We start from the raw sequence: 19977 nt of genomic DNA on the forward strand, positions 1-19977 counted from the left end.
AACAATATGTAATGAATCATCATCTCTAGAGAAACTGGAAAATCATTGGAATTGAAATTGGTCTTGTCAAATTAATCTCATATTCAGATGGAATCGACACATCACCATTCTTAGCATACACAACAAAATGTAGAAACTTGAGTTAGGCTACTGAATGGGACTGAAGCATTTGTCTCTAAACATCTGATCTGCTGATCTAGCACTCTATTCTCATCAATCAACGGATCTTCAGGAATTGAGTCCCATACTTCGTCAAACCCATAAGGCTTCTTGATATATCTAGATTTGGTTCAGGGACAAATTCGCCTCCTCGAGCTCATCACCATCAAAGAATAAATCTGTAATCTGGATCATTATTTAAATTTACACAAAATGAACACCAGAATAAAAGAATAATCATGATAATATAATAAAGATGAAATATGATAATCATGATAATAAGTAATAAAGATGAAATATGATAATTATAATAAAGATGAATGTACTGTATTAAAATAAGATAATTACATTTCATTACATAAAAGTCATAACTTATTACACACAATCATTATACATCTATCTAACAATCTTTATCATAGACAAAATTAGAAACCTGAACACGAGGAGCACCAGAAGGACCAGCACCAGAACCAGAAGCACCTTGCTGAGAAGTATTACCTCCTGTCTCCCCCTCGATCGCTGCACCCTTTCCTCTATCTTCAACTGGGCGAGAAACATTCCTTTCAGCAGCATTATCAGCATCATCATCGTCATTCTGACGTCGTGGTTAAACCGCTGACAATCTGCAGACCTCTTCAGGAACTTCTCCCCCTTGATTCTTGACCTAGTTGATCAAAAATGTTAAGGCAGCGCGAGTCTCAGTGAGTTCAGACTCCAAAGTGCGAACCCTGGTCTCCAAAGATCAACACGACATCTAAGAACAGGAGCCACCGCAGCAGTCGGGCTTGGAGGAGCAGGCATTGCTACAGAAGAGCTTCAACAACACGTCGACGCTTAATTCTGGTATATTGAAGATCAATACTCCCTTGCCTCTTCACCGGAGTAACCGAACTTTCCTGTTCACAGGGTCTTCCATATCTTCAAAGATCTCTCGCAATTCAGAATCATGCTGAGCTGCAACATTAGGATCAATCTCAGCAGCAGGAATAGAGTTAGCGAAATCTGAAATTGCTGGAACAGCGTAACAAGCTTTGCTTCTGCGTTCTCTGTGAAACAACACAACCGCTTGATCAACGACTGATGCGAATGATCGCTTTCAGAAGCAGCCGCAATATCATGATCATCTTAGTTCGACGTCAGCAGCAACAAATCATCTGTGTCTGTCGCGTTGTAGCAGCAGAACCGTCGGAACTAGCAACATCGTCATCATCATTTCAACATCCGAATCAGCAGACTCATCCCAGAACTCTCAACATCATCCCCGGAACTCGCAGAGAACCAAATCAGAATCGTCATCAGCAGCATCCACAAACATATCATTCTCAAGACGAGATTGAGTTTGGATTAATTAGGTGACCAAAAAGTGGTGGATCATGGAGACCAGCCACATTACTCGTATTTGCCTCAAGATCAGCAAAAAGACGCGAAGGCCAAGAATGAAGAACGTAGCGAGGACCTTGGTCATATTCTAAGTCTGGACAAAATGTCTAACTATAGCCATCACAAATCGAGGATACAGAAGAAATCGCTTTCTCCCCTAGCATTAATCTGATCAACAAACTCTTGATAAAAATATCGGGAGAAAGGATAAGGGCGATTATATACCAAAGCAACCATCTACGACGCAATCTGTGCAGATAGTTGATCAAAGCCAGCCTTGCGATTGCTCAAACAGACGAGCAATGCATACGCCAGATACCTCCATCTTACCTGAAAACCACTCTTGTCAAAAGGAAGTTTGACATGGCCAACAAATACCATTCTCTGAAAACAGCGAAGAAGGAGTTCAAACTCGTAATCATTTCAACATCGTCCTCTTCTTCTACGTCTGGTTCTGCTCCTAGATGCAAAATAGTGCGGAGCGACTCAGCATTGAAATCAAATGTTGTGCCTGCAACAGTTCTCGTACAAAACCTTGGCCATCAACCATAACTTCATGAGCAGTAGACCAGAAGGAATCAATATACAGCTGAATCAGTCTCGGCGAATCACAAAAAAGCAAAAGAAATCGCGAGCGAGCAGTGTAGTTGAACATTTCATGAAATGTTCGCAGTTATGTTGATCTGGATCTAGGTTCAGTGCAAGATTGTGCTTTTTCACAAATTGACGAGGAGCGAGAGCCATTTCTGCAAAACCAATCACAATATCGAAACAAATATAAATAATCATGATAAATGGATGGCAGAATTGAAAAACCCTAACTTGAAAACCCTAATTTGAAACAACCCTAATCGGAAAAACCCTAATTCTTAATTTCGCAAAATAAGTCTGAACGAAGATAACCAATAAATTCGTTAAGTAGACAGAACGAAGATAGAAGCTAAATTCGTAAGCATAACTAAACGAAAATAGGTCTTAAGTTCGTAAGAATTAAATCTAAATTAACACCTAACGAAGCAATCTTCCAAACACAACCTTTATCACAATCTGTACATAGCAAAACTCGTTAGATAGCAACCTGTTCATGCCGTGTACTAAAAAAAACGTGCTTAGCACCAAATTCATAATCATAATGTAAGTAGATAACCGAACATTATAATCTTAAATGAAAACCATGGGTTAAACACTAACCATAAACAAACCTGAAAATAATCAATTTAAATATGAACCTCATTACCAATGACGATTATGACACCGAGAACTTCCGTTGATCATAGATATGCATGACGGCAAACCATCTTGAAACACTTAAGTCCATACTAGATGCCGTCTACAAAACTAACAAACAATGAACTATCCAACAGAAAGTCACTGAAGAACTTAGTAAGTTTCCAAAAGTATGTCATAAATCACAGCATGAAATTCAAAAGAAACTAATATCAAATTTGATTATTTCATTAAATACATGAATCATAAATAAATAACTATTCCAAAAACCAGTTCATGTATTCATCCTTCACATGCTCTAATCTGCATCACAAATATTATCACTACACACCAAGGATCTTATCGTAGTGATATCATCCATGTAAATAACAATGCAGTAACAGAAGTCAGCATTCCAACGTTATCTTCTTAACCTGAACACTGCACACTTACCACAGAACTCATCAATGCATTGAGAACAAAACAGTATAATGCAGAAAATTCAAGTTACAATCATACTCAATCAGGGTTAACAAATATGAAATAACTAAAAATCTAACAAAAGATCAAGGGAGGTCATTTCTTGTCAAACCCTAAAATGTCACCACACAAACTTAAACAAACCCGATTAATAACTTGGTGACAAGTGAAAATGGAGATTTCAATAACTTTGACATTTCACATAACACTTGAAAAGATCATTTTCTAAACTTAAACAAATTAATGTCCATATTAGAAAATCTTCTTTGTAAACAGTCTACACAACCTCATTAAAAATTCACATGAAGGAATTCAGAAAAAAAAATTATACTCAGAATTTGAATAGGATCTCTCGTGCAATAAGAACTTATAAAAATACTATTTGACTCAATTAAAAAGAAAAAATAACACAGAAAAAATTGCAGAATAATAAACTAATCTAAATTCTAATTAACTAGACTTAATACATTATTCACATTAAGCATGATTACTGCTGATTAGATCAGTTAGCATGTTACATAAGCCTGCGGGTGAGAACTAATTCTCTTATTATAAGTTCTGAACCGTGACCAACAGCAATTACCGTATGTTTGTCCTCTTAAACATTCGGTACATCCAGTTTCCATTGAGTTATGACACTTTCGACATACCCTGGCCAAGGACAGTCACCATGTAACCCGAGTAGCCTAATATGCCATTTGAATAGTTTGCGAACTTATGTAACCCACATTCAGATATACTTTCGTAATCGATACAAGCACTAAGATAAAAAGTGTCAATATATTCAAGAACATCCTTAACCAATCATGAGACACTTTGTGGATAACTGAATTGAATTACTTTGTGATTTCACATATATGCTTCTGCATTTCATGATTTATAAGGAACCCGTGATTTTCTATGAGATCCATGTAGCGAACTTTCTGAAAACCTATCCCAAGTTGAAAGCTTTAGGTAGGCTAGGTATACAAAGATACCCCGAGGACATACTTGTCCGAATCTCAAAGACCACATTAGCCCCTTAATTTGCATATAATTGATTTGCATAACAATATCACATTACTTTTATGTTCATGATTGGTAGAGGTTCGTGCCTATTCATTGAACAAATCTTATAGTAATGCTAGATCTTTCACAAAATTTAAGGACTAGATCAATTCATTACTGAAAAGCAAGCAATCTCAGCCATATATCTGAATATGTTTCCCACAAGAACATTATATCATTTAAGTTCAGATTAAAGGAAACCTTGGTACTTTGTGTCTACCGATATATCCCAAATTGTAATCACTGAACTAAGCAGTTATATTACGATTAAGCAGGCTTAAAAGCTAAAGTATCGTCACTTCTTGTCATTTAGCGCAGTAACCTTACTTTATTCATATTTTTTTTTTGGATTTTCGATTTTTCAATGTTTTTGAATTTTTCTTGACACTAGATATATACAAACTTATACTAAGACAACTCTTTTTGTATTTTTATGACACTATCTATGTACAACTTATACTACAAAGACACGAAAAATACATTTAAGTTCTTTGAGAGAAACTACTCGGCATTCTTCATACCATTGAGTTGAAATAACAACTCAAGACGAGGTCCATCAAAAGCTTTAGTGTATAAATCAGCAAGATTATCATCAGTAATAACCTTTTCTAAATGAATGAGCTTTTTCTCAAAACAGTCACGTATGAAATGATGCTTTATATCTATGTGCTTGGTGACTTTAAAGTTTTTCGGATTCTTGGTAATATCTATGGCAGACTTATTATCAATACAAATAGGAGTATTAGAGATATTCATACCATAATCGCGCAGTTGTTGCTATATCCAAAGCACCTGAGAACAGCAATATCCAGCAGCAATGTACTCTGCTTCACAGGATGACTGTGCAACAGATGTCTGCTTTTTGCACTGCCACGATACAATTCTCCCCCCTAAAAGCTGACATCCACCTGACGTTGATTTCCTATCCGAGTTGTCACCACCAAAATCCAAATCAGTATAAGCTACAAAGTCAAAAGAACCATACATGGGATACCAAAGACCTAGACGAGGCTTGGCTTTCACATAATGAAGGATTCTTTTTGCAGCTTTCAAGTGAGACTCTTTCGGATTAGCCTGATATCTAGCACACATAGAAATAGCAAAGGTAATATCTGGACGTGAGGCTGTCAGATACATCAAGGATCCAATGATAGCTCGATATTGAGTGGCATCGACAGATGGATCATTAGGCTTATCAGGACACAACCCATGATTAGTCTTAATGGGAGTAACAGCATCCTTAGCATCAGACATGCGAAACCTAGTAAGCAAATCTTTAACATACTTGGTCTGATGTATAAAGAAACCATCTTTCAGTTGATCCACCTGTAGGCCAAGGAAGAAGGTTAATTCTCCCATAGCACTCATCTCAAACTGAGCCTTCATGCTCTGTTCAAATTCCTTGCACATTATGTCAGCAGATGAACCAAAAATGATGTCATTGACATAGACCTGTACAAGCAAGTAGTCCTTCCCTTTCCATTTAATAAACAACGTGCTGTCTATAGAACCTCTGGTAAAACCACTTTCCTTCAAATGTGTTGACAATTTTTCATACCACGATCGAGGAGCCTGATGTAAACCATATAAAGCTTTATCGAGACGATATACTTTATTAGGAAAGTCTGGATCCTCAAACCCGGCAGGTTGTTCGACATACACTTCTTCTTTAATATCACCATACAAGAAGGCACTCTTTACATCAAGCTGATACACCTTAATACCCTTATAACTAGCATATGCCAGAAATAATCGAATAGCTTCAAGTCTAGCTACAGGTGCAAATGTCTCATCGTAATCAAAACCTTCTTGTTGCTCAAATCCTCTAACCACCAATCGAGCCTTATTTCGAGTGACTACACCTCTGTCATCGCGTTTACAATGAAAAACCCAACGCGTTGTTAAAGGAGATTCACCCGGAGGTAAGTCAACTAACTTCCATACCTCAAGCTTTCGAAACTGAGCCAATTCTTCTTGCATCGCCTCAACCCATGATGGTTCCTTAAGAGTTATTCCAACATTCTTAGGCTCAACCTGAGAGATAAAGCAGTAATACAAGTACCAAGTAATTGCCCCAGTATCCTTAACTTCAGCAAACATACACGATGGTTGCTTAGATTGATTCCTCGTGCGAACAGAGGCAGAAGCATCACCAATGATTTGCTTGACTGGATGATCCTTGTGGACTCTGGTTTGAGGAACCTTATCGACAGAAAGATCATCTCCCAAATTCGTCTGCACATGTTGCTCTGGAGTTTTGTAATCTGGAGTGTTAGGCTCCTCCTGAATTTCACCTTCCGTGTCATCAGTATCATAGAAAGGAGAATCAGGTAGAGGTACATGCAAAGGATCAGTAGGAACTATAGGAGCAGGCTCTAAGGTTGAATCTGCTACTCTTGTCCCACTAGATTCTCCAGATTCAGAGGTAGGCTCAACTATTGGTGAGGAACCAGAAGAAGAACCAGAAACCGGTCCACCATCCAGAGGATCATGAAGAGTAACGACATCCTCCACTGTTGGAACACCTGCAAAAGAAACAGGACCACGAAAAGAAGTGAAGACACCATCATAATCAAAATGATTAGCAGGACCAAGGTGTACAGCAGGTTTGTGACTGACAATTACGACATTTGTACCAAGATCTACTTTGCCAGTCTTCTGATTGTACACTCGCCTAATCGGTGTACTTGGAACATAGCCCAAAAAGAAACGCTCCTCAGATTTAGGTTCAAATTTCCCTTGAGGAAGAGTTTTAAGAAAAGTGCACGGAACACCGAAAGGCTCAACATTCTGTAAATTGGGCTTTTTGTTGTGCAATAGTTCATAACTAGTCTTCTTAAACCATTTAACTGTCAAAACCCGATTCAGAATGTGACAAGCTGTGTTCACTGCCTCTCCCCAGAAAGTAATAGGAAGCCCTGAATCAGCAAGCATCGTCCTGGCTGTCTCAATTAACGTCCTATTCTTCCGTTCAGCCACTCCATTCTGTTGTGGCTCATATGGTGCACTGTACTGATGTTGAATTCCTTTGGTCAAGCAAAATACAGTAATAGTATTATTCTTGAATTCAGTACCATTGTCACTCCTGATTCTCTTAACTTTGACTCCATGGACATTTTCAACTTGCTTGACAAAATCCATAAATCGTTCGGCAGTCTCATCCTTGGTCTTCAGAAAAAATACTTATGAGTACCTCGAGTAATCATCAGTGATCACTAAACAGTAAGACATCCCTCCAATGCTTCGTTTGTTCACAGAACCAAAGAGATCCATATGAAGTAATTCGAATGGTTTGGAAATAGAGTTGAGTACTTTGGATTTATGCGGATTCTTATGTTGCTTCCTTTCAAACACGGTACACACTTATCTTCCATCCCAAACTTCTTAACAGGCACACCATCAACTAACCCAAGACTGATAAGTTCATTCATCTTCCGAAAGTTGATATGTCCCATTCTACGATGCCATAGGAGAGATTCAGACTCATTTGCCTTGCTCAACAAACAAAGGGGCTCCTTTGGATTATCAACACCTAAAATTAAACCATAGATGTCTCTCTTCCTAGGAGCTTTGAGCATAATCCATTCTTCTGGAATAACAAAACCCGGCTTCAAGATGTATGCCTCCTTTTCTGTGAAATGAACATTGTTGCCCTTATCACAGATCTGTGAGACACTCATTAGATTGTGAGTAAGTTGTTCCACATAGTTAACTCTTTCTAGAGTTAGTTGTCCATTGACGACATCTCCTTGACCGGTGATGTTGCCGCCCTTGGAACCAGCAAAACTAACATATGACCCATTTATACCAGTATAATTGGACAAGAGCTTCTTGTCCCCTGTCATGTGCCTGGAGCATCCACTGTCAAGGTACCACAAATGAATAGGTTTCCTAGGAACTCCCTGCACATAAAATGAGAAATATTAGTTATCATTGGGGACCCAAACCTTCATAGGTTTGGGTCGTCCCTTCTCATCCTTGAGAATCAGTTCAGTCCAATATCCATTGCTAGAAGCCGTGGGTGAGACTTGATTCTCAACTTGTCTTCTCACTGGAGAAGACGTCTGACCGTTCGTTGGAGAAGGTCTTGGGGAATGAAGGCCAAAAGAGGGTCTAACACTCGAGTGAAGTCGGTTATAAATTGAATTACGACTTGGAGATGTTTGTGACTGACTCGAACTCCCACTGAGGGTAGTGAATCTTTGTCCCATAGGAGAAGAACCTTTTGGTGGAGATTCACGTCGTTGAGGTATAGTAAACGGTTTTGTGGAAGATTGAACTTCTTTAGTCTTATAAACCTGTTTATCATTACCCAACCCCCTTTTTCCTTCCGAGGTGGAAACCTTTGAAGGAGAACCCAATCTCCGAGGTCGATTAGGACATACACTGTAAACATGACCTTTTCATGACAAGCAAAACAAGAGAGGACCTTAGTTTTTTTCTTTGTATCTACCTTATTATTGGTACTTACAGGTTCACTAGAGTCCTGTGATTTACTTGTTTTACTAGGATCCTTATGGTCTCGTTTGGTCGGTGATATCCTGGACTTACTTGGGGACTTCTTGCGAGCAGGCATTAAGATATGCTTCAAAGCCTTAGTTGCTTCGACATTAACAACTAATTCATCTTCAGATTGACTATCCCTAGACTGCTTAGGTAAAGGAGTTTGACGCAATTGACTTAATCTCTTCATATCCTTAATATCAACATCCCAGACTTTATCAATCCTCTTAGGGTCAATTGATGATAACGGAAATTCTAACTCAGTGTAGACCCTACTACTCTTACGAAGTGTAAAGTGAGTAATACTGTCTGTTTGACCATAAGAAGTGGACGAATCTAGGACGACACCTTTCAATTTCTCTTCCTTGGTAGGTTGAGAAGAAACTCCTTTAGATGCTGCTGTCTCCTCAGTCAAAGTAGGCTTAGGAGACGAGTCTTGAGATTTACCAACATCAACACTAGGTTGAAGTAGGACTTCGGGATATTAGGTTCTACAGGAGTATAATTATTGTTGAAAGGAGGAGGCATGCTATTGTAAGAAACCTTAGCAGAGTCAGAACTCTTAGATGGAGAGTCCCCAAATTTTTGCATATGCATCAAAAGCTCATCATGTCTAGCTGAATCAACCTTAGCTTGTAAGTCCACTATTTCTATTCTAGCATCAGCCAGTTCTTTCTCAATAGTAGAACACTTCTTAGCTAATAATGCATAAGCTTCACCACCTACTCTTTCTACAGCCACAGCATGTTTAACTTTGTCTTTCATAGCATTAATGTCAGACTCTAAAGATTTAATCCTATTCTTTAAAAATTTTTCTCTATCAGTGACAGTTAAATCTTTTTTAATCAATTTATCTCTTTCTTCATGAGCAGCATTAACAACAGATTCTAAATGCTTAATTAGTTCATTCTTTTGTTCAATTTCATCAAACATTCGATTAACAATTTTGCAAACATGAACAATAGTACGAAGAGAGTAAGATACCTGTTGATCTGCTTCTTTGCAGTCTGCCATATACGCGACAAAGTCATCCATACTCATGCCTTCTGGAATTTCATACTCTTTCATCTGCTCTTCAATCGTCTTTTCAGCCTTTTCAGTAGCAGAATCGTCTTTGTTCTCAGCAGCGTTCACCTCTCTAGAATCTTTCGTATCAGCAACCTCAACCTCTTCATCCGACTCAGAATCAGTGTCATATACCTGAGTAGAAGATTCCAAGTTCGAGCTTTGAGCATTTTCATACAGATGCTCATCACTATGGTAAACTGAGGTGTCCAAGAAATCCTCAACAGAATCTGCTATTTGAGCCATATCATCAACTATTTCGGCCAAATAAGCATTATTAGTCTCATCTTGTGGAAGTATCCAGACATAAGAACCATCAGGTTGAGCAGCTACAATAGCCTTGTCATTGCTATTTCCAGTAGTATCATCAGTCAACAAGAGAGCTCTACCAGCATTCGGATTAAAAGGACGATTACCACCTCTATCTTGACGAGTAGGGGTAATGTTGACATCTCTCTTTGGTCGTTGACATTCTTTGGCAAAATGTCCAAAGCCATCGCAATTATAGAACTTAACCTTTGACTTGTCAAAGCCCTGAGTACCCCCAATAAGCTGTCGACCTGTTCGTTGCATAAACCGTTGCACTCTCCTGGTGATCATCGCCAAATTCCATTTCAGATCCATTTCTTGAACATCATCTGGATCTATTTGGTCATAATCTTCATCAATGAGTGTTGGATCCGTGATCCTCCCAGCAACAAAAGCTTCATGTGCAGCACACATTGCGGCAAAAACATTCATTCTTCGTTCAGCAGATTTCATATCCATAGGCATAGACTTGTAACCAGCAGAAGTAGATGAAATGTTACCAAACGACATATTTCCTGGCTTGGCATTCTCATTTGTCTTTTGAGCCTTGAAACTAGCATCAGAAGCCATGAAACCTACAGAATCATCTCCATCCAAAACACAATTAGAACCCTCTTTCGTGCCAGAAGAACCAACCCCAGAAAAGAATGCATTAATATCAGCTGTAGGATTCTTCATAGTGGCATGATAAAGAGATGGATCTTGTGTGAAGTTGTCTTGGAGATCCTTTGCCTTATCCTTCATTTCTCTGTTTCTTAATGTGGATATAACACCATCTATACGAGGAGATGCATAATCAGCTCTTTCTTGCAATCCATGACGAAATTCTTTATAAGCTTTCGGCAGACCATCCAAGAATTTATCAACTATCTCAGTAGGAGTATACTTAAGATCAAAATAGGCTAACTCAGCAAGAAGATGTTGAAATCTCAAGATAAGATCCTCAACTAGTTCGTTCTTGGTAGCATTAAAGCAATCAAATTGTTTCTTAAGCATCTTAACTCGATTTTGCTTCAATAATTGATCACCTTCACAGTGAGCTTCAATAGCATCGAACAATTGCTTTGAAGTCTTGTACTCCTGTTTAGGAAACAGGTGCACTAATTCTTGAGGAATGCACATCCTAAGTGTAGAAAGAGCCTTAACTTCAACAGCATACAAGGATTTTTCTTCACCTTTTAACTCTCCTACCTTGTAATTAGTTGTAACACCGTTTACAGTAAGAGTTGGCCATTCATATCCTTCAGTGATCATAATCCACATATTCAAATCTTCTCGTTGAATATAATCTTCAAATCGACCTCTCCAAGCCCAGAAATCAGCCAATGAAACTAACTTCGGTGGAGAATTAGTACGTCCAACGAGATGATCATGATAGACAAGAGAATTCAGGTATTGAGCAACAGCAGTGTTGGTTGACGAGGAAGCCATTTCGTAAATTTCTGCACTGAACGAAGATAGATCTTAAATTCGTTTGAATGAGAGAAACGAAGATAGGATTAACTTCGTTTGCAGGAAGGAAACGAAGATAGAATTATCTTCGTTTGAAGGAAAGAAACGAAGATAAGGCTTAATCCGTAAGGTGAGAGTAAACGAAGATAACTTGAAATTCGTTTGAAGGAACTTAACGAAAATAAAGCTAAAAACGTTGGAAGAACTCAAAACGAAAATGAGGTTAAGTTCGTTTGCTAAATTCGTTTGAGAAAACGAAGTTAGCGACAATAAGGGTATCGGGAGGTTGATTTTCAGAGAAAAGAATCAAACAAAACGATCTCGAACCTTCGATAAGAAATCGATTGGCTCTGATACCACTTGTGAGTCCCTCGATAGCTATAGATCGCTCTCGAGATCGTCTATGATTATGTCGTGAGTGCGGAATCCTCACGAGATAACTAGTTTGATTAGTAAACTGGTATATCGCTAATTATCAAGTAAATAATCAGCCGTATTATGCTATCTTCGTTTCTATAAGATATAGAACGAACTTAGGTGTCTGGTATACTTGTATGTCGAACGTCTGTCTGTTTTAGAGTATTCATTCGTATATATATTTAGAGTCGAACTGGGCTTGCTGGGCTTTGTTCTTACGAACTTAGCTGCCCAGCCCATGTAACGAAGTTAATCTTCGTTTGTACCAAACGAAGTTTATCTTCGTTTGCCTCTAACGAAGATATACCTTATCTTCGTTAGATACAAGACTTAGTTATATTCCAAGTATTTCATCTTAAGGAATCCTAACATATATTATGTTTGTACTTGTATATCACACAACAAACATCATACATAACACACATATATATAACACCAAAACATGTAATCGATCATTACCAAAACATAAAGTCCATAATCTATCAATTACATATATAGATACGACATAAATTAACATAATGTCTCAATCTAAACGACATATCAAATCTAAGTTGTTGTTGTCACATCAACGTACATCAACACTTTGTTGGGATGTTTTGGATCGATAAAACCTTCAGGTTGATCTATATAGACTTCTTCATTCAAGTAACCATTTAAGAAGGCAGTCTTAACATCCATTTGCCATATCTCAAAGTCATAGTACGCAACTATGGCTAAGAGAATCCTCATAGCTCTAATGTCCGCAACTGGAGAAAAGGTCTCATCATAATCAACACCAAAACACTGAGTATAACCTTTCGCCACGAGACGAGCTTTTATAGGTGTGTACATTTCTATCCATGTTCGTCTTCTTCTTGAAGATCCACTTATACCTAACAGTTTGAGCATTTTGTGGAAGATCAACCAAGCTCCAGACTTGATTGTCTTTCGTAGATTTCATTTCCACCTTCGTAGCTTCAAGCCATTTGTCATATTCCGGATCTAATAATGCAACTTTGAAATTCGGAGGCTCATCGAGATCTCCTAAAACGTTTTCTTCTACCATCAGACATAATCTGTCAGTAGGACGTCTTGTCCTTTCGGACCTACGAAGTGGAATCGCTTCATTATCATCGACTTGAGGTTCATCACTTTGAACATTTCCCCCCCAAGTTGATGATTTCTAGGAGCTTCAGAAGGTGACACATCTTCCTCTCGAGTCTCATCAAGTTTTACAACCCTCCCACTATTCACTTGAGCTAATTTCTTTTCAAAGAATTCAGCATATCGAGCAACACGAACAGTGTTTTTGATGGGATCATAGAAGTCGTAGCCCATCGTTTCCTTAGGGTATCCTACAAAGATGCACTTAGTAGTTCTGGGTTCTAATTTGTCAGGCGTATCCCGCTTCACGAGTGCCTCACATCCCAGACTCTTAAGTAAGCCAGATTTGGAACATTTCCAGGCCATAATTCATATGGTGTCTTGTCAACCTTCTTGGATGGAACCATGTTGAGAATGCATGCAGCAATCTCTAGAGCATTATCCCAAAAAAAAAGGGGGAAAGTCTTAAGGTTCATCATTTAATCTAACCTTGTCTAGCAAGGTTCGATTTCTCCTTTCAGACACTGCATTATGTTGAGGAGTGTATGGAGGAGTAAGCTGTTGGACAATTCCACAAATAATCCTTAAACTCTTGGCTTAAGTATTCACCACCTCGATCCGAACGAAGAATCTTGATGGTTTTTCCCAAGTTGATTTTCTACTTCATTTTTAAATTCTTTGAATGTTTCAAACACTTCATGTTTATGTTTAAGCAAGTAAACATAACCATAACGACTGAAATCATTCATAAAAATGATAAAGTAGCTAGCACCTTTCCCTGACTCATGTCTAAATCGGCTACATACATCCAAATGTATTAGTCGAAGTAGTTCTTTAGCCTTCTCCGATTTTTTGCGGAAAAGGTATTCTTGTCATCTTGCCGAAAACACAAGACATGCATTTTTCAAATGATTCATCATTTGATTGTAAGATCCCTTTACGTTGAAGTCTTTCAATGCTTTCTTGCTAACGTCAATTCAAAAGACACGTATTTATCAAATGATTCATCATTTGATTTGTAAGATTTTTTCACATTGAAGACTTTTAATGCGTTTCTTGCCAAAACCACGCATTTATCAAATGATTCATCATTTGATTTGTAAGATTTCTTCACATTGAAGATATTTAATGCGTTTCTTGACAAAATTAAACAAGATGACAATGTCAAAGATAGATAGAGTCCAAATTAACTTGTCTCTTTTGCTATTGAATTATCATTTGAATCTCATCAACACTTATAATTCAGTTAAGAATATATTTGAAGAATTGGTTAGACCAACTTGCTTCTTTTTCTTGTTCAACTCAGCTAGATACTTAGGACAATTCCTTTTCCAGTGTCTCTCTTTAGCACAGTGATGATAAGACTGGTCTTTAGCCGTATACTCCTTATTCTAAAGGGTCTTTTAAGGTTTTGAGACTAAACACTTTGTTTTCTCTCACCAAAGTTCTTGCCTTTAGCTTTACGGTTGTTTTGCTTTCTAAACCATTCTCCCCTTGATCATAAGAACTTGGGGTATCTCAGATTTATTGGAAGGTTTTCTCATACTCAATCAACTTGATATGAAGTCCAACTATGCTATGCAAATTTGCAATTGTCTCTTATGCATATAACAATCGGCAGAAGCTACGCATAGTTTTAACCTTTCCATAATGCTCAAAGTGACTCTTCATCTTGAGTACATGAGCACTTACCGGTTTCCCATACTCGTGTTCAAGTTATGGAGTGACTTAATTAACTCAAGTAATTCAACTCCAACTTGTTTTCCGTACATAGACTTGAGTTATTTGATCATATCACACGGATTTTGCAATCCGAATTGCTTTTTGAAGCTCGGAAGCCATGCTTCTAGCATCAAATAAGCAACCTCAATATGTCTATTGTACTGAGTATTTTATGCTTCCAACTGCAAAGCAGTGACACTCACATCAGGAATAGCTATATTTGAGTTTTAATGACACCGGTTTTCTTTTCAACTTTTAGAACAATTCTCTATTGACAAAACAGCCATTGAAATTGGTTTTAGAAAGTTTTCCCTTTCTAGCATCGGTATTTTTGATAATAAATCCTTAAGAAATTAATTACCCGGTGTTTATAAAATAAACAATTAATTTCATTAAGGCTAGGATCCAATTGACATACACTCATTTCATCAGTTGATCTGCTAGAAATGATTTCACTCAAAAGGTAAGTGACGAGCAGTAATCGCATTACATGTGCAATTCCTAGTAAGAATGGGACTTACAAATGACACTTGATTCATCAAGTGATTTGTAGTTATGTTTTGTCCCATCTTTTGCCACGGGTCAAGGTCTTACCGCTTAACTCGCTTTAAGTCATCCAACCAAGAATGCGCAAATTTGTCCACCACTGTGTACCAGTGAGTGGGTTTTGCCATGCAACTGCCATTTCACCACTGTGTACCAGTGAGTAAAATAACAGCCACATGTGTCCTTTACAAGTTGGATGACAAATGACTTAAGTTTATTGGGTCAATCAATTTGATGTGTGATCAAAAAGTTATGTTTGAAGATTCATGCATATATTCTAAACATAATATGTTTATAAAACTCATTTTTATTGTCTTCAAATACAAAAGAGCTCGGTAGCTCCATTTGAACTCACAAAGAAGCGCAAGGGCAAAGGTTTGCGATGGACGCAATTAAAAACTCGCCCTTTTAGTAGGCTAGCGCACTCCGACTTATACTCTCTTAGAGTTCTTTCAAATGGGTGAGCCGGTGTATTTTTTTAATTTTAGGGCACCAATTTTATAAACAAAATCATTATTTCAATATAATTTAGTCAAGTTTAATTTTCCAAAAACAATTTTGCACACAATTTTCATAGAGGGCAAAACTAAACTTACTAACCACGTAACAGTTAGGTATCCATCCTAGGTTAGGCCACTATGGTTTAAAGATTGACTCCTCTTTTCTCAAGGAAAAGGAACACATACATCAAGTAAACTTGATTGCGTAAGCCAAAATTTAATAACAAATTTATCACATAAACACATAAGGTGCTGATTGGAAAATTCCAGCAGCTTCACGACCTATTTAGCTCTAGAAGATGGCCGAACTGGGCTTAGCTTAGAACTACAAAGTTGTAGCCCTATGAGTCTAGTTTCTACAGTTCAAAGGACGACTTCTAAATCTTCACAGATTAAAAGATATGGTCGTTTTAGTGAACTGGTGTCAAGCAGCAACATTAACAAATAGTTATCACATTGTCAAACAATTAATTATTTTAATTATCCACCTAAATAGACTTAGTGATCAAGTAATTTTATCATTATAACTAAGTGATAATCATGAATTAATTGCATGTAAAAATTCATGATTATTACTTCTATTTAACAATTAAAATAAAGGTAATCTATAAACGAATGCAATTAACACATTAATCATGCAATAAATTAAAACTTGCAATTAGGGTTTCGAAAAAAAAAATTTATTTATTTATCCAGATTTCGGAATTTTACATAAAAAAAATTTATATTTTTTATTTTATTATTTTATTACAATTATATCAATTAACTAGATTATTTTTCCGCGTAATACGCGAGATAAATATATTAAATATTTGTAATAACATAATTAATAATTAGAAGTTAACATGTAAAATTAACTATATTACTGTAATCTCATTTCTTTTAACAATAATACCCATAATACTTTTTTTCACATAAATTTATTTTAAATATTTTAAAAAAAAAACAATATTTCTACAGTTACATGTCACATTTACTATGAACATTTATTTGGGATAGATGGGGTAAATCTATCCACCTTAGACATTATAATGTAAAACTTTGTTGTGAATGTCATATTGTTTTATATTAGATAAATACATGGGATGATATGTTTTTTGAGAATTTCATTAATACATTAGATAAACATTTTTTTTTATCTATATTTAATTTTATATCGTGATTAATACAAAATTATAACAAGCATATATGTTGTTGGGCCATTGGTAAGGTCTTAGATTTTGTAGAAATCGATCAAGGTTCGAATTACATTTCCTACATTTATAGGAGTGGATTATTAGGGGGTAAGGTCTTAGATCTTGGAAAAATCGATCGGGGTTCGCATAATGCCCAATTGAATGTCACTGTGGTGTCTCGAATGCTAATTATTAACTATTAACTCGTTTTTGGAAATATATATATATATATGTTATAGGGGGACAATCAAATAAGAATAGTTCCCTCAACGTGATTTTTTCGATTTTGACGGATCAATGTGTTGTTAAACACTTAAATAATGATAATTAGTTATGTACTATGTCAGTTTTATGGACTTTAATGCATCAAAATGTAGTTTTTAAGTGTTCTCACCGTTCTTATTTTAAGAGTGTAATTACCGAGTGTTATCTATATGTTACATATAAATACATACACTATAAAAACTATTTTCAAACTGTATTATCATCACTTTTGCAACTGGTAGTATCTCATTTTAAATGTTTTGAACGACATAGCTCAACGGCATTATCTCTTTATATAATCAACTCCAATTTCAAAGGAAACCCAATTTATGCCAAGAAAACTCATGTCTTCCTCCCAAAGAGCATTTTGTACATACCTAAATTTGAACCCAAAACCTTAAGTTCTTAAGTCTCCTCCAGTACCAATCTATGTATATTATGTTATATTTATTGTAACATAATAATGCAATTATTTTTCTTCGTAATACGCGAGCTAAACGTACGAGTATTAAGTTTTCATTATAGCATAATTAGTAGTTATAGTTAAGACATGTTGAAATATGATGATATTATCATTCAAAAGTTTTTATGTATCAAAGTTGTTTATCAGGATATACATGTTGAGTCCTAGTGTAATTGATTAGATTTTGTTAATAACAAAAAGTGTAAAAAATATTTAAGTCTTTAGTTGTAAGTCGGGTGAGTTTATGCTCCTTTAAGTTAGTCTAACTTTGATGTCTTTAGCTGAATGTTTATGACAATATTTGTTTATTTAAAATAGAATATTAATGTTAACTTTGAGGGGACTGATATATACAAATACATACATTATATGTTAAACTTAGTTATTATTCCAACTTTATATAATTTTAATATGTATATGTTGAACTTAGTTATTTTTTATATGTATATGTCCAACTTCGTTATTTTATGTAAATTAAAAAGACTAATTTTGTTATAAAAATAGATTTTTAATGGTCCTTGGCAAATAATACTCATGAGTCAAAGATGGTAGGACAAACAAATATATCAACTAATACATTGCCTAAGATATATAATAAGGCATTTATATATATTAAATTAAATACATAATGGTTAATTATCTAAAGTAGAAGGACTAATGTTGTCTATATTTAATAATAAATTTGGTAATAGTGTCATTATTTTGATCTAAGGGTTGTCATTAAATTTTTGAACTCATCTAACGGTCCTTGCTTCTCCATAAAAGAATTTAGGACTTTGTAATATATATATTGGTAGATTAATAAAATAACCAAGATAATTATATAAAGTTCTCGAAAAATATGAAACCCTAACCCTCCTTCAAGTTTTGATTTTTAGGTAATTAAAAATCACATGGGTGGCTCGTGATACCACTGTTGGAATATATAACCAATTATCTTTAAACACGAGTATGCAACGGAAGCAAATAAAACCATGTAATCAATTAATTAACCTTGAAATAGGATTAAGGATTACCTTCTAATGTAGATGAATAAAGTGAAGAACTTTAAAGGATTTTAAGTAAATCGTTCTACGATCGCACACTAGACACCTCTTATATCGTATGCTAGTACCTTGATCACGAACCGAACAATCCTTTGTTACTACCCCTTAAAGTCGAACCAACCAAAACCCGAAAACCCTTGTCTTGGGGAGTTTCGACCGAAGCCAAGAGATGGGAAGGAGAGGAGAGAATTAATGTGTGAATAGAATGCTTAAACCCTTAGATTTAAGCCTCTATTTATAAGGAGATATTAGGGCATAATTACTTGGTGATCAAGTCAAATTAAAGCCTCTAATTGAGCCTTCAAAACCGGCCCCCCTTAAGTCTAATTAGAGTCCAACCCTAATTAACTTATTTCACAATTAAACCTTCTTCTAATTAATTTAAATACAATTAACCCTTTAACTTATTTAAATTAATCATTTAGTGATCAAACTAATTAATATACTACTTTAATATATTAATTAATAATATAGAGTTACCGTGTCATTTTGTGTGACCCCGTAGGCTTAAATCATTTCCGGACATACGTTCATTTTACGTGATCATATATTAACTAAAACTTGCCTTTCTTCTACCAGATTTTCAATTTTAGTTAATGGCAGCCCGACTGATGAGTTTCCTATATAACGAGGACTTCGCCACGGTGATCCAATGGCACTGTTCTTGTTCATCATCGCCATGGAGGAACTTCATCTTGCTATAGACAATCTGATTCGTAAATCTCTTTTCTATGGCGCTAAAATTAATAATATTATTATGCCCTACCTTTTTTATGCGAATGATGTGATGATTGTGGGAGATTGGTCTCAAATTAACTTGGACAATATTTCTAATGCCTTAAGGTTCCTTTATTGTATTTCGGGTCTTAAGATCAATTTTGATAAATCCTCAATTATTGGTGTCGGGGTTAAATCAGATGAGGCCGAGTGTTTGGCTAACAAAATCGGTTGTAAAGTTGAAATACTTCCATTTAAATACCTTGGGGTTCCAATTGGTGCTAGGAGTGGGGGTGTCGCTATTTGGGGTCCAATTATCCCAAAGTTTCAGAATAGATTAGCGTAGGGATGAGAATTTGGACCAGAGACCCGTGACCCGCCACTAACCCGCCCATGCCCGACCCGCCCGACACCCAAACGGGCCGGTTCACGGTTCATGATAT

The 19977-nt window shown here is 36.3% G+C and overlaps 1 protein-coding gene across 1 annotated transcript; it reads left to right on the forward strand.

The window, feature by feature from the left end:
• Positions 1-19469: 19469 nt before the first annotated feature.
• On the forward strand, positions 19470-19880 carry LOC122609330. The gene has a single exon (XM_043782379.1). It carries the CDS (start codon positions 19470-19472, stop codon positions 19878-19880), a length of 411 nt encoding a protein of 136 aa, XP_043638314.1.
• Positions 19881-19977: the final 97 nt, after the last annotated feature.

Source organism: Erigeron canadensis, chromosome 7, assembly GCF_010389155.1.
Source record: "Erigeron canadensis isolate Cc75 chromosome 7, C_canadensis_v1, whole genome shotgun sequence".
Classification (NCBI taxonomy): domain Eukaryota; kingdom Viridiplantae; phylum Streptophyta; class Magnoliopsida; order Asterales; family Asteraceae; genus Erigeron; species Erigeron canadensis.